The sequence below is a fragment of the Macaca nemestrina genome, chromosome 18 (assembly GCF_043159975.1).
Source record: "Macaca nemestrina isolate mMacNem1 chromosome 18, mMacNem.hap1, whole genome shotgun sequence".
NCBI lineage: Eukaryota > Metazoa > Chordata > Mammalia > Primates > Cercopithecidae > Macaca > Macaca nemestrina.
In genome coordinates this window covers 23,323,426-23,345,426 of record NC_092142.1, presented here as the reverse complement: position 1 = coordinate 23,345,426, position 22,001 = coordinate 23,323,426, and the positions used below count along the sequence as shown (strand labels likewise).

The 22,001-nt window shown below is 37.5% G+C and overlaps 1 protein-coding gene across 3 annotated transcripts in view; it reads right to left on the bottom strand.

The window, feature by feature from the left end:
• Positions 1-21,335, bottom strand: part of LOC105485032 (RB binding protein 6, ubiquitin ligase) — a 32,778-nt gene extending 11,443 nt beyond the window's left edge. The window contains exons 1-9 of one of the 3 annotated variants that reach the window (XM_071084248.1): positions 21,239-21,335; positions 20,083-20,263; positions 14,986-15,085; positions 12,280-12,316; positions 7,683-7,727; positions 5,542-5,630; positions 5,327-5,423; positions 4,801-4,940; positions 1,515-1,687 (exon numbers count right to left, since the gene is read on the bottom strand). In XM_071084248.1, coding sequence (XP_070940349.1) covers positions 1,515-1,687; positions 4,801-4,940; positions 5,327-5,423; positions 5,542-5,630; positions 7,683-7,727; positions 12,280-12,316; positions 14,986-15,085; positions 20,083-20,248 — 847 coding nt within the window. In that variant the 5' untranslated portion in view covers positions 20,249-20,263; positions 21,239-21,335. Of the gene's footprint in view, positions 1-1,514; positions 1,688-4,800; positions 4,941-5,326; positions 5,424-5,541; positions 5,631-7,682; positions 7,728-12,279; positions 12,317-14,985; positions 15,086-20,082 lie in introns of all 3 variants that reach the window. The other 2 variants (XM_071084247.1, XM_011747196.3) reach the window with 2 other exon arrangements.
• Positions 21,336-22,001: the final 666 nt, after the last annotated feature.

Here is a 22,001-nt window from a genome sequence, read left to right as displayed (position 1 = left end):
AATGTCTGAATTGCCAGCAAAAGCACTCTTTGTTTAGCTAGTAACTGGAATATTGCAGAAAACAAAAGAGAAGTATGAGATAGTCTAGAAAGGCAAAAATTTTACATGGCTAAGTTGGGGTTTTTATTCTAGCAAGGAAATGAGAGATCTACAGCACAGTACATGGCAGCAACACTAAATTACAGATATGAAGATTATGCTTCAATGTAGTAAAACTCCAGTAATATCAAGTGGTTTGTTAAATCTAAGATATACTCTGAAACAAGTCTTTAGCAACCTCTTCTTGATTTTGGTCTTCACTGAAGAGGTCAAAAAATACAGATTTACCGGTATCCAAACCAGGACCCTCTGAAGATAACAAAATCTGTAGATGTTCAAGTCCCTCAACTGCCCCAAAGGCATAGTATTTGCATGTAACTACTATGTACATCCTCCAGTATACTTTAAATAATTTCTAGATTGCTTGTAATACCTGCTGCAATATAAATACTATGTAACTAATTAATACTCTTATTTTAAAATCTGTATTAGTCTTTACTATTATATTAGTTTTTACTGTTTCCTTCCCCCCAAATATTTATGATCTGTGGTTGGTTGAATCTGCAGATGCAGAACCATGTGTATGAGGACTATATATTTCAAAACTACCTTTAAAAATGAAAAAGGCCAGAGCAGGCTTGAGCATATTTTCGGGTTAACACTGATTTATTCTGTGTAAGAAGGCACAAACTTAGGATAAGAGGCAGGAAAAAACTAAGTGCTAATATAAGTGATTTAAAAAGTCACAACTGCATGGTAAATGCTGGGTAATAAGTATGTCTACAGACGCCGGGTGGTGGCTCAAGCCTGTAATCCCAGCACTTTTGGGAGACTGAGGTGGGCGGCTCACGAGGTCAGGAGATCAAGACCATCCTGGCTAACATGGTGAAACCCCGACTCTACTAAAAATACAAAAAATTAGCCGGGCGTGGTGGCGGGCGCCTGTAGTCCCAGCTACTTGGGAGGCTGAGGCAGGAGAATGGCGTGAACCCGGGAGGCGGAGCTTGCAGTGAGCCGAGATCACGCCACTGCACTCCAGCCTGAGAGACAGTGAGAAGCAGGTCTTAATACACTTAGAAATATTAGGATAAGCTATTCACAATCCAGGAAAAGAATTTAGATACCACTTAAAAATACTTCCAGAATTATCTAAGGCCCAAAAAGGTTTTAAAATTCTGGATACCACTTAAAACATATAGAAAACAAAGTCTGTATTAAGAAAAACACCTCAGTATAGTCACCCTGACAAAGGTAGAGAAGGTGTTCAATTCTAGTATTTAATAGGACAAAGAGGTTATTGTTTAAAAAAGATAACAGCAACAAAAACAGACTTCTCACTACTAAATGCTCATTGATCAACACTTGTCATCAACATTATTAATTTTATTATTAAAATATATGAGGTTGGGAAGAGCCATTCCAAGTAAATACAAATATTCTAAAATATACATCTTCCAAGATTCAGCATTTCTTACATTCATCACAGTAACTGTTTCCACAGCAGGGAATCACAACAGCATCAGTCATAATATCCTTGCAGATGAGACACAACAATTCATCTGGGATAGGATCATCTTCTTCTGAGGAAGAAGATGGCTCCTCTGGTAAGAAGGGAGGTTTCTCTTTCTTCCCAATTGCATATGCTTCTCTGTAAAAGAAGGTTTTAGTGTTTCACCATTGTTAAGAAGGCAGAGTATTCATGCTACATGTTCTACTATTACATGATCGGAACACATAATTCAGCACAATGCTAAATTACTTTTGACAAGCACCGTATCTTCTAAAATAAGGGAGTAATTATGTACAACCTCACTCTAAACAAAGACACAAAAGTCTAAACAAGTATAACAAAAAGAAGCAAGGAAATGCTATAAAAACAATAAAAGGACCTTAGAACCCATAACTCTAAGAACTGTGGGCCAGAAATAAAGCAACATGTTCTGTGCCATAAACTTCTATTTAAGTGACAAAGACAAGACTTGAATTTAGACAACACCATAATCACAATTTTTCCTACTCTATCAAGTTTCTTGAAAAAAATAAAAATTAAAATTAAAAATCCCCAAAAATCTCCCCTTCTCCATATCCCAAAAGTCCCTCAAACCTGTGAAGGTATTGGAGTAAATGCCACAAGATGGGAAATTAAAATTAGTACTGACATTATACAATTAAGGAAAGATAGTTCAAAGGAAATATTATGTCATTGCCACACAAATAATTAATAAAATGAGATACCAAAACCCATGATCTACTTATTAGTATTTTAAGAGAGGTTAATCAATTTATAGTTAATTAAGAAGCATTAGTGACTTAAATGATCAAAATATGTGTTACAAAATTGTAAAGTAACACCTCATTAGACATTCTAGGTCCAGTTTTTTGTAGAAATGCATTTTGCAGAAATGTTGGGCATTAAATATAGTATTAAAAAAATAAAAATAGCTATTCTCAGACTTGTCACCATTGCTTCTACACCCCCATCTTCTCTGTAATCAGGCAAATTTGCAAAACACAGGTATCCCTAGAGAAACCCTTTCTATTTCATTCAGGAACAGAGTGTGTTTATCTCAATGCTGAAAATGAAAGAATCTCGGCTGTACAGAGTAGGGTACCTTAGGTGTGTTATTTGTGTTGCAGTTGCTCCATAGACATCACCACGATTCCAGAAATAAGTATCAATTTGCTTATGCCCCATTGTTCCCAATTTGTGAAAGAGGAGTCTCCCACTGCCCAAAAGAGAGAAAAAAGAAAAAAAAAAAAAAGAAAAAAAAGAGGAGAACAGAGGATAGAAAAAGAAACAGAAGAAGAGTCTGAGTTGCTTATCAGTGGTGTTAGTGAAGAGGGTGAAAGTTTCATTTAAAATATTTGGATTCCCATCTTTCCCCAGTATTTGCTGTGTGTCTGGCACAATTGGGCATTTGTATTTCAGCATTCAAAAGCAATGAAGTTAATTATTAGTTAGGGTTTACAGGTGATATTAATTTTTCCGACACAAATTTTTATTTAAAAATTTTACATAATATAGATGAAGCGGTCTGCTCTTGTGTCTGTAAAAAGAATCAATTTCAAGCTAAAGTTGTTTGGAAACATCTATGAAATGTCTCTGAATTAGAAACAGCATAACAACAGACTGTTCAATGATGAACCACAAAAACACAGGATGGTGACTGATAAAAAATAGATGGGGGTGAAGTTGAGGAAGTGAGCAGGGTTGGGAGTTTAGGAAAACATTCTTATCTGTGAACGAAAACACTATTTACTAAAGTACATATTCAAAAACACAAGATCTTTTCAATACCATTCTACGGCATAGCTATTTTCATCATCATCCCCACCTGCTCACTACACTACACTTCAACAATATTTATAGCATGAAGCCGAGGAAAACTGTTCTTTTTTATATATATATATACACACACACATATATATATATTTTTTGTCACTGAGAACATGAACACCTATTCTGTAAATTGATGCCCTGAGGATCCTCTAACTTCACAATCTCCTGTACAACCTGTTAAAAATGTAGAATCAGGATCTTATCACATAACTTCTAAATCAAAATTGGGGGCAGAGCAACCAGGAATTTTTTTTTTTTTTTTTTGTCCAAGGTCACTCTACCTGGCCAGTCTTTTAACATGCTTTTGCAGGAGATTCTTATGCTCAACAAAGTTAGAAAACGACAGTCCAAAGAACACTTAATATTGTGTTGTATAGTATGTGAATTAACAACTGTTGAAGGTAATCCAAAAAGTAACTGACTACATTAATAAAAGCAGATAAAATGGGAAGTTATCTAGTTGAACCCTGCCACTAAAGTTTCATGTCTGTCCATTTCATTAAAAACTGGTTCATAATATAAATCTGAATACACATTAAAAATGGGCATTAAGGGCCGGGCACGGTGGCTCACGCCTGTAATCCCAGCACTTTGGGAGACCAAGGCGGGCGGATCATGAGGTCAGGCTAACGTGGTGAAACTCCTAACACATCCTGGCTAACACGGTGAAACTCCGCCGCTACTAAAAAAATACAAAAAATTAGCTGGGCGTGGTGGCAGGTGCCTGTAGTCCCAGCTACTGGGGAGGCTGAGGCAGAAGAATGTTGTGAACCTGGAGGTGGAGCTTGCAGTGAGTCAAGATCGCGCCACTGCACTTCAGCCTGGAGGACACAGCGAGAATTGGTCTCAAAAAAAAAAAAAAAAAAAAAAAAAAGGCATTAAGGTGTTTTATAGAGCTATAGTTTATCAGAACTAATGGTTTATAAAATAAACCTTACTTGAGAATCTTAAGACTCACATGGCATATCCAAACTTATTCAAGCTACTTCAGTATTTCATTTACGCCTGACACTTAAATTTGCCTCAACATCATGCAGAGCTTTTATTCTTAAGCCTTCTGTTTCTTAAAATGATTACAATCTGTTTTGTTCACTTAAAAATGCGAGTAGCATATATAATAAGAGTATGTGGGAGTATGTATGTGAATGAGGAAGAAAGCAGGGAATGACAGAAAAAGAAAAAATTAGAAGACTACAAGGGAAGTGGCACTCACTGATAACAAAAATCCCCAAATCCATTTTAAATTTGCTTTAAATGGAGCAGACTGCAGCCTCACAGAAATGCAAGATGTAGAGACTAATGACCTTGGTATACAAAGTTCTCAAGGAATCCAAGTAGCCAAGTTACAAGCCCAAGATTAAAACACTATACCCTGGGACTGACTGGAGTCTCCAAAGGTCATACCTAATTTGCATACTTACGCATCTATAGTTGGTATTGCATATTTTCCAGTGTTGGTAAGCATTGCACCTTTCATGTTAGGATCTTTCACTTCCATCATGAAACTTCTGGGAATTCCAGTGCTCTTTTTAATCCTAGGACCAGATTCAAAGTTTTTATCCTATTCAGAGGAAAAAGGAAGAGGAGGAAGAGAAAAAGCAGTTACCGTTATTTAATAAATTAGCTAATGTTATACAGTGCTTACTATATTACTTGTAGCGCTTTACATATGTGATCTCATTTAATCCTCGTAACTGCGATGTGAGGTAAGTACTATTTTATCTTCATTTTAGAGAAGAAAAAACAGGCTTACAGAGATCAAGTAACTTGCCCAAACTCACTCAGCTAAGTGGCAGAACCAAGATGTGAAGCCTGGCAAATTTGGCTCCAGAGACCGCGCTCATTTGCCATTGTCTACAGAAGGCAGTATTAACCAAGAAAAATAAGATAGCTAAGAAACAATTCCAAAAGAAAAAAGGTAAGACATAGTTTCTGCTTTGAACTTACCCCATTTGTTGGGCAATTCTTAATATAATGTCCAGGTTTACCACAACGGAAACACGTGTAAGATGGAGGTGGTGGACCTAGAGGTTTCTTCATGTAACTAAAAGGGGGAAAAAAAATTACATGTATACGAGGACTTCGCAAAAATAGTGCTTTTGATTGGGGGGGAAAACCCACCCCAAAAGTTCCTATTAGTATAAAATATTTATGAAACTTACTTGATTGGGTCGTATTCATGGCCAGATTGCGACATCATTGCTTTAATTTTATCTTCTTCAGAAGCATTGGCTTCAGCCAGATTGGCAGTCTGTTTAACAGGTAATTATTTGACACACACATTAGAAACACATTTAAGACCACACAGCCAAAGACAACACCACTCATCCTGTAAAGAGCAGTATCTAACTAACCTTGCATAAAAACAGCTATTTACACGTATAACCTGGAAGAGGCACTCGGGAATTCCTTAGGTAATTACATGATGTTTGGGTGTCTGCAAGGCTGAAGAAAGTCATTCTGGGGGCACTCAAACCTTAGACCCTGTTTGTACCTTACATTAAGACTTGCATACTAATTTTCTACAAGTTAAAGACTGATATTGTTAGAATAGAAACACTTGATGTTTTAAAAATAATTCAAGTGTCAGAGCATTAAGACTATAATTTATACTTACAATGTGGAGGTAGGGATGGGGGTAGAATGACTGAACATATTATGCAGCAGGTATTAGAAGAAGGCTCTTTAGGTAGTGATGTTAGTTTCAAATCAAGTGCAAAAGATGTGCATTGAGCATTATAATTTTAAATTGAACTCTTCAGGTAAGTTTTATGAATTTCATCTTTGAGGTATGATATACAAGGTCTAGATATAAGCAGGGTCTAAGGGAGTGATTTCTAGTAAGTTGAATCTTCAGGCATTTAGCACTCATATCAGCCATTCATTGGGGTTTGTCTTTACATTCATCCACAAAACAAGCAACCAGTTTTAACATTTTATTGTAATTTTATATACAAAGAATGCTTAACATTAACAGAGCTTAGAACAGCAGCAACATTTACAGAAAACTGGATTACAGATGTTTAACAACTAATTTGTTTGAACCCAAACACTGTTTTACAAATACCTGTAGTTTAAAAAAACAAAACAAAACAAAAAAAACCCAATCCCCCAAATCTCCCCAACTCCTCCCCGCAAAGAAACAATGGTAGGAATAGACCAAAAACTCAAATATGGTCCTTACAGTACATAAGAATAAAAACAGTAAACTATAAAATTCTAAGTGTTAACTCTATACTAAACCACTTTGCATTAGAAAATTATAAAATAGGATGGCTTTAGTCCACTTTAGGTTTTAGAATAATCAATTTTAACGCTTACTTTTCCCAGACAGGAGCTTAAAAAGCAATTTGTTACTAGGACATTTTGTCGGGATACAGTCTAGGGGAAAGGACGTAACAAAGCCAAGGACAAGATAGGGACAGCACTAATGGAAAACCCATCTTTTCATTAATCTTGGTTGCTAAATTTGGTTTCACATTTCTGATAGCAGGGAAAAAGGATTTTTGGAAAACTGGACAGCTTCCTTCTCGGCCCTCAAAAGTCTGCCTACTTTTTTTTTTTAAAGGCACAATTTGCAAGCTAAATGTATTGCTTTAAAAAGTAATCCATCACTAGTGCTTTCCCAAACAGAAGATACACATTGTTGAGCAGAAAATGCAAGCAATCTTATCGCAAAACATTGCATATACAGTGATTCAGGAGGTAACAATTTGCCCCTCTGCCAAACATACACATTGGTATATTCCTGCAAACAGCTTTACACACTTACACAATTCATGTAGTCTGTGTTCAAACAAATTAGGTTGTTCAAAACTTTTTCTAATGCAGACAGACTACAAGTCTATAGCATAAAGAAACAACTGTATCACATTTAAAATATTGACCTTCATGGGATCAAGTCAAATATTCAAGAAATAACCATGCAATCGTCCGTGTAAAGGAAATCTTCTGTTTTGGCTGCTTAAAAAAGGTCCACATAACTTATAGCCAAAACCAGGAAATTCCTCCAGAACCTTGTTAGTTTCCAATGTATAATTAAACAAAACGTATGAGGGAAAAAAAAATTAAGTGTAGCTTCAAGTGTTTCTTCTGTCTTGAAGATGAACAATACTCCAATACGCTGAGGCTGACAAAGTATTCCCCTATCTTCTCAAAACAGCAACTACTCTTTACAGGATAGTAATAATATGTACAATGCTTTTGCAAAATATATCCTCCCCCAACCCCTCTTAAAAAACCGTTCCACATAAAAAAATATGATGTTAGAAAAAAACTTATATTTTCAAGAATATATATATACCTTTGTAAGCTGGGCCAGAGAAATAGACGCGGAAGAGTCATCAATCTGTTCACAAAAAATTAAACACACATTCAAGTTCCAAACTGAAAACATCTTAAAGTGATCATTTAGCCCCTATTGACACTTAATGTTGAAATATTGGGCATTTTCTTAGTTTTCTAAAGAATGTTAAGCTTGAAAATGTAGCTCAGCCTGCTTCATTCTTCTCTAGATATTTCACACAGTTATCAAAGGCTATCAGTTGGAGGGGAGGAAAAAGGGGCTCAATCAAAATGAAAAAATGGGGAAAAAATATATCACACAGAAAATCTGTTCAGAGTGTTGAGTCCCATTTCTCTCTATGGTCTCTAAATGTGACAATACTCAAGACAATATACACTGGAAGAGAGAATAAGAAATCTAATTTTCCTGCAAGGCCATTATACAACATTGTAAAAACAAACAGCTCTTTAAGGGCTCAGGTAATTGCTTTAATAAATAACAGCTCCCATATAATTGCTACTTCTTTAATTTTTGAAAACATACACTTCAGTCTGAGTGAAGCTTGTTTATTCTCTCATACAGAGAGTAAGAATAGCTTCTTGTCAAAGAAACCACAACTTTATAAGGGCAAAGATGTTAAGTCAAAAAAAGGGAAAACAAAAGCACCCTGTGGAGAAGGCCAACAGAGCTGTCACTTATTATGACGGACTCTATTATTTGAAGAAAGTTAATTTAATCACACAGAGCAAGTGTACATATAAAGGATATAAGAGGGCTTTAAAAAACGTATTTTAATGAGTCTTAAGCATTCTGCTCCACTCACTCACTGCCAATTCTCCAACACTGAAGTGGGGGAGATAACTGGGCATATTTGAAGAGGCATCTTTGTGTAAAAGATGTATGGAGTCAGGAGAGAGCCACCTTCATAAACTGTTGTGTGCAAAGAGGAATAAAACATTTCTCTTTCAAAAATAAAATAAAAATTAAAATGTATTTTAAATTGAACACTAATTTTTGTTCATTTGATCCTCTGAAATGATTTTAATATTAGTTTTTAAAAGAATCTTTAGTAAACAATCCTGAAGATATGCTTTCCCTACAGCTTCCTATGTAGTAAGTGGGCTGCTTATTTAACATGTCGTAAGGTCAGAACTCTTCATTTAAAATGGAGAATGTAACAAGATGTCTGGATCAAATAAAAAAGTCTTCATCAGGTATTCTATATTCCAGAGAACTAAAAGTTTTAAAATAAAAGCAACATGACTTAAGAGCCCCAAAGAGAAATGTAACCAGTCTCAATATGAAGTTCTTAGCCAATGCCCACACAGTAAATAAATGTAAATAAAAAATAATGTTGGCTAAATATAAGACACATCTCACAAATATCTTAGGGTTTTAAAAGTTAGTTTGATGGATATTACTGGGATGTTTATTCAGACAAAAGGTTCTTTGCTCTACATTAAGGAACTGACTATAAAAGAGTTCATGATGCACTAATCCCACATCCTAATGCATTTTAACATAATTTGCCAATGGGTTATCATTTTTGTCCAGCTTTAAAGTATTTTTTTCCTTTAAGAACTAATCTCAAGTGGCAAGTAGGAAAAAACCTCTAAATAATACATACTCTCTTTTTATCTAAAATAAGTTCTGACCTACTCAATCTATTTTAAAGATTTTATACCAACCAGGAATTATTTGATTTTAAGTAACAAGGACTAGACAAATTGCTGTCAACCATCATCTATACTACATTTCTCACCAATAAAATAAACAGCCTTTAAAAATAGCCCATTACTATCTAGAATAGAATACAAATACTGATGATTTCCTTGGAAAGAAAACAATTATATTAACTTTCTTACCACTGGAACTAAAAAACTTAACAAAAAAAAGTCTTCCCACTCCTAACACTTAAGATACAGTATCCTTTTTGTTTTTATGCTGGGCTTTTGTGTGCTTTTAAGCTTTCTGCCAACTTAGTATTATATATTCATTGACTTTGAAGTGGTTTTAGATATGCAACTGCATTTAAATCACCTTTTTACCAAATAATCACTACTGCCCCTAAAAATCTTATAGTCCACAAAAAAGTCAAGTTTACCTCAAATTTAGAAAAGCAAACAAATGTTTTCTATATATAGCAAGGTGTTAAGAAATGAGCAAAAAATGTTGACAAAGAATGGTTTAAAAATGATTAGGAATCTGTATTACTAAACATCAATAAAAATAGTGACTCTTGGTAAGATACTAATGGTAAAAAAAAAAAAAAATCTGCCACTTTAAAGTCCTCACAAAACTGACTGATGCAGATTGTTGACATTAAAATTAACCCACCTCCCTGTACCTAATTAGGGGTCTTACTTTGGGGAGCAAGGATCTAAAATCTTTTATGCTAATTATACTTGCTTTTTGAAGTTAAAGGATCCTATGAAATGCAACTCTGATATTTAGTTAGCAAGAAGAACATCCAGCTTTGGGGTATCAACATGGACGGATGACTAAAAACAAGACTGGGGAATATGGAAACAGTCATCCATCCTTGATTAGAGTTCGCTTCCATTACCAAAACTATATATTCACTTTACTAATCAGGATAAGAAAAATTTGGCCTAGTGCCTCTATTTACTTTGCTTTTGTGAATGTGTACAATCCACGTGATTCTAAATCTCCTAAGATGGGCACTAATTATGCTTGATGAATATATTCTCATCCTAAATGCCAGCAAATGCACCCCAAGCAAATAAATGATGGGGACAACAGGGTACCTAATATCTCTATTTCAATAATTCTACCTAAAAATTAAAGCCACTTTTAAAGTATTAAAAAAAAGAAAAGAAAAGAAAAGAGAAACCTAAATAAGCTTAAATAAACTGCTTCTTATAAATGTAATACAGACATGCCGGAACACACAAGGCTAAAAGAATGTTAACTTTATTTATGAACATGTGATTTGTGTTTATACACATGCTAATAAACAAAAAGGAAATAACTGTTTTCAAGAAATAAAACTTCATCTGAATTAGTTTAAATACTATATAAACTGTACTTTATACAAAATGTGTTACATTAACTACTACAGTCACCAGGATAGTCAATCTAATTTATGCTAGCATTTGGATACATAAAAATCAGTTTTAAACCAATCACCAGCAAAACATAAGCTTGGACAGTTTTTACAGCATTATGCTTAAAAAAACAAAAAACAAAAAACAAAAACAAAAACAAAAAAAACAAAAAAAACCCATATCCAAAAAGAGGAAAAAAGCCCCAAACACTAAGACTTTTGATCTTAGAATCACTGTATTTAGTTCCACAAGAACTAAAGGCCATATAACTCTAAAGAACAAGTCCAATGTTCAGATATTCTATTTTATCATGTTTAAGATCCAATGATCCAAGATTAGTGAAATGCCTCATATACAAAGAGCAATAGTATTTAAAAAGTATATAATGTGAAATAGCAAGCAATACCCTTGAATTCTAAATGAAGATTTTAGACATCTTGCATTGTGTACAATATCAAGCCTGGGTATTAAAATGTTTAGAGAACCATTACATTTACAGAACCCAATTATGATAGACCTGTGTTATGAAACAGATGTTTCACCCCACAACTTAGGAATGCTGCTACTTTTTACTGAAGAGCTCAAAGTTAAAATGATATCACAAATTAAGTTAATCTGTGATTACAAAATTAAGCTTAACTTTCTTCAAACCAGTTATCCTGGTTAGGGGGAGTTACCTCTGATAAGCTACAGCTTTCAACAGCCTACAATTAACGCAGCATTTTAGTATCTCATGAAAAAGAGGGAAATATTTTAATTTGGACATCTGCACTAACTAGATAGAAGGAGAAGATCTCATTAAACTTTGAAAACAATAAATTTATATAAACTGAAAATCACTAAGACATTTATATATTCATAGGGGGCCCCAGTTTCAGGTATCACTTTATAGTACAGATGTAAACAAAAGGAGGAGCTCAAAATGCCAAATAAAGCACGACTAAATAATAAAGCTGCATCAATGGTCTCTGGAAAGCTCTTTTCTATGATGTGTTTGAACTTGGAGAAAGCATCAAACTTTAATATAAGCTTTGCATGTTGCTAATGCATTTTTGGAAGCCATAAATCAGGCAGGAAAAAAAAAAAACTAACAAAAACTAAGTGATACAACGTGAAAATGGCAAAATATACACTCCAAACATTTTTTATTGCAAGAAACAAAAAGCACACAACAGCCTGTACATACATACAAAATACTAACTATAGACAGACAAATGTAGAACATGTCATCATGTTCATTAGTGTAAAACCTAAACGATCTAAAAAGGATCATACATTAACTGTACAACACAGTGTCATACAGGGAGAATGCTATCATATTTAATATGAAACAGTGTTACGGGCACAAATTACCCATTTCTACAAAATAAGTGTGCAAATGATGCCACATATATCCATATTCAACTGAGCTGTCATCAAAATACATTTTATTTACAATATGTACTATGATCAGTTGGATATTAAGTTCTAAAATGATTTACTTCACTGCTACATTATAAAGGTAAAAGCAATGTGTAGAAAAAGTGTGAGATTGTGTTTTTACATACTGCTTTTGTAGTTGCCATCGCTGGTTCAGTTCGACTTCTAAAAAACAAAATAAAAACCAAAATTAACATTAGCTATTTATGAATTTTTGTGCTAATAAATTTTAACACATTATCTTCAATAATACATTTTTAGGAACATAATTTTCCTTTGGTATAAATATTTAACAACAGCCAATTTCTGAATGAATTAACTCTGATTAATCTTTACCACCTCTGAACAGTTTTAAGATAGATTTGTGGTTTGGAAAAAAATTCCATACTAGGGAATTCGAAAATAGGTGTACTGTGCCACTTAAAACAAATGTTTTCTGAAAGGTAGTATGGGGATTTTAGGTTTAGAAATGTGGTTTATTCTTAATACACTGAAAAATTAAATTACATAATTTCCCAGTTTCTGAATAGGTAAATTTTCACACATCAGGAAGACCACTGTTGTTAACATTTGTAATTTGGATCCCTGAGAAATTGCTGTGCTCCCAAAACTAATTTTCCAATCTGGAAGGCCAGGCTGATACCTATTTTCATTTTTCAAATGTCTCGAAACAACGATCAAGAATTGAACAAGAGGCCAAGGTGAGAGGATCACTTAAGCCCAGGAGTTTGAGACTAGCCTGGGCTGTAACATAGTAACCCCATCTCTTAAAAAAAGAAAAAAAAAAACTGAACAAAAATTCTCATTCCCAGAAAAACACATATTTTAGTTAGAAGAACTGACTCAAAAGGCTGTGTAGAACTGGAAATTTGGTGTTTAAAAACCATACACGTAAACCCCAAAAGAAATTATTTTAATCCACACAGGAAAGGGGAAGGAGTTGAGTTGCTAGATATACCTTTTAATGCTTCAAGTTTAAGGTATCTTGGCTATAAAAAATGTTAGCATCTAACAGGAGTTTCTAGGTTTGTGTATAATTTGGAATTTGAGATAAAAAAAAGCTGAGCTTTGATTTTCTAGTTATTTGCTCAAAAAAAAAAAAAAAAAAGATGCATTTTATGAGGCAAATTTATTACAAACAGAATCCTATATGTTGTAAATTAACATAGTATTCTGTGTAAGAGGCAACTTATTTTGCCATGTACTTCAAGTAATTCTTTTCTTAAGAGTTTCTATCAAAAAATCTACAGAAATGATGTTTGCCATTTTTTTAAAAAGCAAAGTAAAACTTCACACTAGATTGTAGGATTTAATTATCCCCATAAATTTGTAATTCTTAGGCTGGGTGCGGTGGCTCACACCTGTAATCCTAGTACTTTGGGAGGCCAAGGCAGGTATATCACCTGAAGTCAGGAGTTTGAAACCAGCCAGGCCAACATGGTGAAACCCAGTCTCTACTAAAAACACAAAAATTAGCCGGGTTTGGTGGTGGACACCTGTAATCCTGGCTACTTGGGAGGCTGAGGCAGGAGAATTGCTTGAGCCTGGAGGCTACAGTGAGCCAAGATTGTGCCACTGCACTCCAGCCTGGGCAACAGAGTGAGACTCCCTCTCAGGCAAAAAAAAAAAAAAAAAAAAAAACCCTAATATAATTCTTCTATAGTTCTTAGAATCATTTAAAGATAAGAACACACACCATTAAAAGTTCACTTGGCAATTACAACAAGGAAAGTATTCAGCTTTTTAAAGCTGTTACTATACAGAAGATACTGCACAAAAGGACTTCTAAGTGTTAAGATATGGAATGTAACTTTACAACAAACTAATCAGAAAAATCTTAGAATACTTGCCCACATGAGGTAAAGCTCCAAGAAATGACTTTATTTTTACCTTAATTTCAAGAACACTTTCCATTTCCTAGCACTGGCAAATTCTAGAATTTTTCATTGACTCAAAACAATTTATTCCATTTCAAACAAAACTACCTAATCCTCCTAAGTGAAAATCACTACTCTTTACATAACCTAAGTTGCTGCCCTTTTCACATATTATAGTTCTGCTATCACTACTGAAATGGCAAGAAAGCAGAGAAAGTTAAGGATACAAGGTTTTAATCCTGCCCCAGGTTAGTGACCATCAGCTCTGGACTAGTTGTGAGACTGCTCTCTTTCTACTCCAATAATGTGCATTTACCATGTGCCAGACACTATTTAATTCTTACAACCCTCTAGGGTTAAGTACTCACATCCCTATTTTATTTTTGAGGAATCTGAGGCACAGAGACTTACCCAAGGTCCAAAGTCACACAACTGGTATGAAGCAGTAAATGGAGTCAAATCTAAGCCTGATTTCAGTGCCTATGATTATAAATCCTATATACTTTATGCCTCTCAGCCAAAGCTCCTTATTGATAAAGAGTAAATGTTAGCATTGCTGAATACTCTTGATGCTGTCAAAATATTTAGGACCAATGTCTACGACACTAAATTTTTGTGGTGAAGAAAACCGAAGGAACACGCTAAAAAAAAAGCAGTCAAAGAAAGGCACAGAAATAATTTGAATATCACTTTCTTGTCTTTGCATATACTGCCCATATGGAGAAAAAATTTTTTCCTAATAATGGCCCTTCTCACCACAGGCTAAGTCAATTTAACTGGGGGAGGAAATAAAAAACAAACGAACAAAGAAACCCACTATCCTCACAGTCTTGAGAAAATGTATTCATTAAGGTTAAAGTAATGAGTTCAGTTCTAAAATATAGTTTTCTCTCACAAAATTAAAAAACAAACTAAAAAAAAGTCTATTTTGAGAAATACATGAGATTTGATACTTACATAACATATGTCTTGCTTGTAGATTTAACACCTCCAATAGGAATTCTTCTAACAATTACAGACGAATTCTTAGGAATCAGAGCATTATCATCAGTATATTCTGTAAATAAAAAGACAGAATCGAATTTCCATTTGGGGATTTGGGTGAGTACCCAAGAATTAGAAAACTTCAAATATAAATTTCATGGGAAATGAACTTTAAATATAATAACTAAAAGTTCCTTGCAACTAGATTACTGATATTGTCAGAACAAACATCCAAAGTTGTAAGAGGGCTTGTTTTCAAAGGACAACAAATATCATCAGCAGGTTCTTGGCTCTGGCACCTCTACTTTTGTGGAACTCCAAATCTCAGTAACACTGTCATTCTTTAGTCAGAAATGCTGAACATATGAGCGGAGAAAAAGCTGTTATTTAGAATGAAGATATTCTGTCTCTCCTAGTCCCTAAACATTAGTTGAGTACTACAATCCCTGCACTCACAGAAATTATTACTGAGGAAGATAGACTAAAAATTAAATTATGATATTATGAATAAAGAGAAAATGGTTTTCTAACAAGGAATGAATAATGGAATACAACTTCAGATAGCATGATGATTCCAAGAAAGCCCCTTGGAGGAACTTCTACTGGATCCTTAAGGACTGAGAACCCAGCCAGATACGGGGGAAAAAACTGGTTGAGGACTATTTCAGGCAGAAGATAAGAAAAGCATGTGGGAAAATGACACGAAATAGCTTGAACAGCCTAAGAAAATAAAAGAGAAGAATGACAGAAAGGTATAGACCATACACTCATTTATATTTTGAAGTGCAACACGTAGACACTGAAGGATTTTAAGCAAAGTGATTATCTGCTTTTTGTTAAAGAAAAAAAGACTGCTTGTAGGAGAACAAGAATAGAAACCAGGGAACTAATAATGAGGCTGTTAAACAATCCAGGTAGAGATAATGATGACCTATGTTAGGATGTGACAGAGAGAAATTAAGACAGAATGTTTTCAGGTAGGATTGACAAAGCTTGCTGATGGACCGAATATTGGGGAGATGAAAGAGAAAGAGGAATCAGGCCAGAGGAATCCCTGGGTTACTGGCTACAGCCACTGGATAAACCGTGATGTCACCTTCTGGGAAAACCAAGAGGGAGATGAATGGATCCTATTTTTATACTCCTTGGGCTATCTACAATACTTTTGTAAGAATGAAATTAAGAAACTGGACCTTAACTATGGTGAAAGAATCTGTAAAATTACCAAAAAGAAAAATTATCTTGAAGATGCAAAAATGTATCCATCTCCTTTAATCACCCAACCAGGCCTTTTTATTGTCATTAAGTTTACTTGCTTCACTTAAAGTTACTCTGCACAAAGTGACTATCTCTGTTCTTCCAATTACTAAGCTTACCACATATGTAGGCGTATCCGGCTTTTAATGTATATTAATTATTTTTAGTCATAATGCTAACAGTACTCCTTGTTATAAATGAAATTGTTCAGGCAAGGGTTATTTTCTATATACTTCAAATAGAAGGTGGTATCTCACAGGTATTCAATCAGAGGTAGGCAATTTCCTAGATTTAGGCATGCCAATATAGGACTATAATCATTATCTTGGATAGTTCATGATAGTCCCAAATTCCAAGAAAGTTTTGATTCAGAAAAACTGAGAGTATGGGGTGACTAGATTTTTTTAAAGTTAATTCTAGAAACAAAACAGTGTCAAACACCTGAAAGGAAGTTTCTGAATATGCTAACAACTCAATGCACTCACAAGAGCTTTCCAAGACAGCCTATTAATTTGATTAGCACAGTACTGTGTCAAACTAAAAGGTGCCTCAATGCCCTTCAAAACAGATGTTCTGACTGACTTTTTAAATACCTGATTTACAATGATAATTTCTTACCCCTCAAGGTATCTTTCTAGGGGTATTAAAGACACTTTGGGGGTTATTTCATTTAAAATACCTCCTTAACAAGTAGTCTGTTGGCTTCAAAAGACCCTTTGTGCTTGGCAGTTTTTTTGACCCCAGACATGAAAGGCATGGATGAAATGAAAAACAACATGAATCTGAGAAATGGAGAGTTAGAAAGATAATAAGAGTCGTTTATAAACTCTTCATATTCAGCTTCCAAACCTCTCACACTTTAATTTCAGAATGAAGGCTGTTTTGTTTTTTAGGGGTCGGTGTGCAGAAAAGTTTCTCATATATAACAAAGATTACTTGAGATTCATTTTGAAATATAGTCTAGAAACAAGCAGGATTCTTGTCTAAAATACATGGAATTCTGACCCAAGCATTTTAGTCTTATCAAGATTTAAGGGTCCTAGGCCAGGCACAGTGGCTCAAGCCTATAATCCCAGCACTTTGGGAGGCTAAGGCAGGAGGATCACTTGGGCTCAGGAGACCAGCCTGGGCAACATGGCAAAACCTCCATCTCTACCAAAAAAAAAATACAATAAATTAGTTGGGCATGGTGGTGTGTGGCTGTAGTCCCAGCTACTTGGGAGGCTGAGGTGGGAGGATCACCTGAGCCTGGTAGGTTGAGGCTGCAGTGAGCCGAAATTGTGCCATTATACTCTAGCCTGGGCAACAGAGTGAGGATCTGTCTCCAAAAAAAAAAAAAAAAAAAAGATGTAAGGGACCTAAACATGGACAGAATTCCAAAACTGTAAGGAAATGTTTTATAGAAACATAGTAGATTAGGGATTTTAAAATTATAAGAAAGGAATTAAGAAACTGGACCTTAACTATGGTAAAAAGATTACCATAGTTTTCTTTAGTAAATATGTTGAGTATCAGTGCGAAAATCAAGTGGCGTTCTACTCAACTGCCTTGTGACATTGGATACTATTTTCCATAAAACTAGTTAAGTAGCTACCATCAATATCTCTTTCTCTCTTAATTTGAGGACTGCATAAAAAACAAATTTTCTCCCTCAAAGCTCCCTTTTCTTAACAAACCTAACATCAAATCTTTCTCCAATAAAGGGCAGCTCACATAAAGATAAAAAAGAAAATGTGCTGGGCAAATCACTTCCCTGGCTTTCTGGGTTTGAATTACGTATCATTTACTTCCTGGACTAGGAAAAAAAAATTGGTTACACAAAGTCACAAAACTCTTAAATTTCTGGACAGGATTCTTTCAACTATAACAAAACTCTTAAATTTCTGGACAGGATTCTTTCAACTATAACTTACCCAGTCTAAAGTTGCATTCACATGCCTGTAATCCCAGAACTTTGGGAGACCGAGGTGGGTGGATCACTTGAGGCCAAGAGTTCGAGACCAGCCTGGCCAGCAAGGCAAAACCCTGTCTCTACTAAAAATACCAAAATTAGCTGGGTGTAGTGGCGCACACCTGTAGTCCCAGCTACTTGGGAGGCTGAGGCATGAGAATAGCTCTAACCAGGGAGGTGGAGGTTGCAGTGAGCTGAGATGGTGGCACTGCACTCCAGCCTGGGTGACAGAGTGAGACTCTGTTACAGGGAAAAAAAACCCAAAAAAGTTGCATTCAATTGCTCAGTCGAAAAGATGGATAACGCCTAGCCCTAATGATTCAATTGTGTAATACTCCAGTAAAATATGAAACTTGAATATATGACGATAAAAATTGTCTTAATATCCTTTAATTCATATTGTCTCTCTTCTCATTCATAAATACTCAATATATCAAGATGGCCCAAACTTCTTATAAACCCATCTGTTCTGTGAAATTTGACTGTTATAGTTAAGGGATGCTTGTGAGACACTTAAATAAAGCTATTTCTCAACTGTTCATGACCACCACCAGTTTTTCCTCTCCTTAGTCAGAGGATTACACATAGCTCCAATTATCAAAGAGTATGATACTTGTTTTAAAAGGTGGGGAAGCAGACAGTATTTTTACGTAATATCATTCGAGCAAATAAAATTCTTCCTTAATATTTTTGAGTCATGATACGCCAGCACTGCTGTTCCTTAACCTAATACAATTATACTTAGGTCTGCATTGTAAATGGAAAACTGGTCTACATGACAAGATTTACTCTACCTAAACTACAGGCTGGAAGTGGGGGACCTCCCATTTCAACTAAAAGAATCCATGTCACACCTTAAGTGTGATAAAAATTCAGTGACTAAAAAAATACCCTAACCTAATTGTCAACTTCACTTCTCATCCCATCAGTAACTTTTAGAACACCAAACTGCTAAAAAACACACATCAGCATTACTGATTTGAGAAAAAGAAACCAAAACAAGTTCAGAGTCAGGAAAGACTGCCTGTCACATTCATCTACTGTTAAGTTCCCAATATTATCAAATAATTTTGAAAAGGAGAAAGAATCTAACGATTCTTATCAGTGGCTTATTTGTACTCTATGGTAGCCGCCTATTTTTCATACCTTAGTATCAACAGTCACGTAAAATCCAGCAACTACCACTTTAAAAAAATATCAGTACTTTTGATCTTCATCGAATTGATAAATCTTAAGAGTAGTTACTAATTCTAAAGCTGACACACAAGAGCGGTGACATCAGAACATTTCAAGATCCAAAAGCAATTCCAACACTGATTAAACCCTCAAAAATATTAAAGTTCAGATCCCTTCTCCACAACACAGGCAAGCAACTCCAAATAAATAAATGCGGGGAGGGAGGAAGGCAGGGCGTAAAATTTGCCATCAAACTCCACAATGTTGTTAGGTTGGAGAATTCTTTTTTTTTGGCTGACCGAACAAACAAGTCTTGCACAGGCTCTCCTTCCCTCTTGATGGAAAATAAGTTAGAAAACGCCCTAAGACAAGCACCCAAAGAGTCTAGATAGCTATTCCCCTCTCCTCCCTCCCTCCCTCATTTTAAAAAAACAGCAAAAAGAATAATCAGGCTTCCACGTTTTGGGTTAGCCTGTTACAGATGACCCAAGTATGCAGAAATAAAATAAACCAGTGAAACTCCAAGGCCAGCTGCTGCAACCCTTGGCTATCAATGAAAGCTGTATCCAAAGTACTAGAACGAACAGTCCCACGAGAGACATAATGGCGGTTAGCTTCCTGCCAGGCACCTTCTAACTAGTATCTCTCTCCAGCCAGCAAATATCTTAAGACCATGCGGCCCTTACCTTCTTTCGTCTGCGCATTGGTGATCTGCAGGTCGCAGTCGGCAGCTTTCAGCTTCTCTCTCCCCATAATCTGCTTCTTTAAGTCGCAGAGGGAGATGTGGAGCCCATCAAAGGTGACGGTATCATAGTTGAGTTTAGAGGAAAATTTATAATGCACACAGGACATGGTGCCAAGGGATTCCTAAGGTTCAGCGAGGAGACGTGGACACTCTCAATATATGTATATTTATAAACTTTAAGAGCAAAATATGTACACACAAAACACTTAAAAGACACCGAAGGACCCTAAGGCCTCAGATTAAATACCCCCCAACCACAAGCAGGGGTTCGTCAGAACAATAATCCAGAGCCCCCCCGATACTCAGAAGCACTTCATGGGGGAGGAGGAGGACGAGGACGGGTAAGAGGGGAAATCGAGAATCCGCCAACGGGCACAATGTCACCCGGCTGGGTCCCCCTCGCTCATGCTAAGGGGCCGGCAGAGACGGGGGGATAGGCGGTGCAGTCAGTAGCGGTCAGTCCACACGTTAAGAGTCCGAGCGACCCCACGGGGTCAGGGGTCCATAGCGCGGCCGCACCTCCCGGCGGGTCTCTCTCTCCGTGGATTGGGGTGACCCAGGCCCCGGGAGAAGGTTGAGGGGAGAGGGCCTAGGCCCGGAGTCCACGAGCGGCCTCACGCCTCCTCCTGGTTTCCGGACGACCGGCGTCAGCTTCCCCAGGCCCAGGCCCAGGCCCCCACCGCACACAAACCCCTGGCGCCTGCTCCCCGGAGGCCACGAGCGGCCCCGCGGCCTAGGCCGAAAACGCGCGGTCGGCGGAGGAGAGGCCTTCCCGCAGGCCGCCCCCGGCTCCGCCTCCCCCCGCCGCCGCCGCCGCCTCGGACACAAAGCCGGCACTAGGCCTCGGCGAGGCCTCGGAGCACTTCCTCACCACCCCGGGCCCCAGCCGGAGGCCGGGTGGCTTCGGCGGACCCCGGGGACACCGCCGAGGCTCCCTGACGCTTCCTCTCGCCGGATCCTCCGCGCTTCGCTCGCCTTTCGTTTCCGTCGCCTTGAGGCCCGGAACCGGGAGAACACGCCCGCAAGCTGCCGGGCAGCGGCCAGGGCTTCTCCGGCTCCCGTTTTGTGTTGCCCCCCTGCCGCTCGGGGGCCCTCACCGAGCGGCGGCGACACTTCCAAGCCAGGCACTATGGCGGACGCGGCCTGGCTTCGGACGAGCGCCCCACTCCGGGGTCTCTTAAGCAGGGATAGCACGGGCGGCGCGCGCGAGGCGGGGCTGGCGTGCGCCGATAGGCGGGCCAAGGGGCGGGGCTGCTGACGTCACAAAGCGCACGGCCCGCCCACGTGACCCCGTGCTTTGTGACTCCAGAGCGCGGAAACTGAACGAGCCGAGACAACGGGAGGAACCAATTGCTTCACAAGGGAGGGGGGTTGTCGCGTCGGGAGGAGCGGCTCACAGGGAGGCTCGGTGGGGAGAGCTCGCCTTGCCGGGGCTGCGTGCAGTTTCCACTGCAAAATGGCTTGCCTAGGGGTGGCCAGCTAACTCCCCTTTCCCCACAGGTCCTGTCAGCTCCCCTAAGCCTCCCAATTTAAGTGAGCATTATGGTTGCTAAGCAGAAAACTATGGTTGCTATGCAAGCGCTCCCTAGCTGCTGCTTCCCTAATAAACTGGCTACCCTATACTCTTCACAAGTGGAAATCGTGGAGCAGCCGCTGCCAAGAACTGACAACAGCCACTCGCACCATACAGATTTATTGAGCTCTTACTATGTGCTAGGCACCGGGCTGATCGCATAATAACACTGCCAGGCTCAGCAGCCACGTTGTCTGGGTTGGATCCCTACCTGTGGGGCTCTAGATTTAACCCCTCTGTGCCTGGGTCTCCTTGGCTGTAAAATGCCATTAAAAATAGTACTTGGT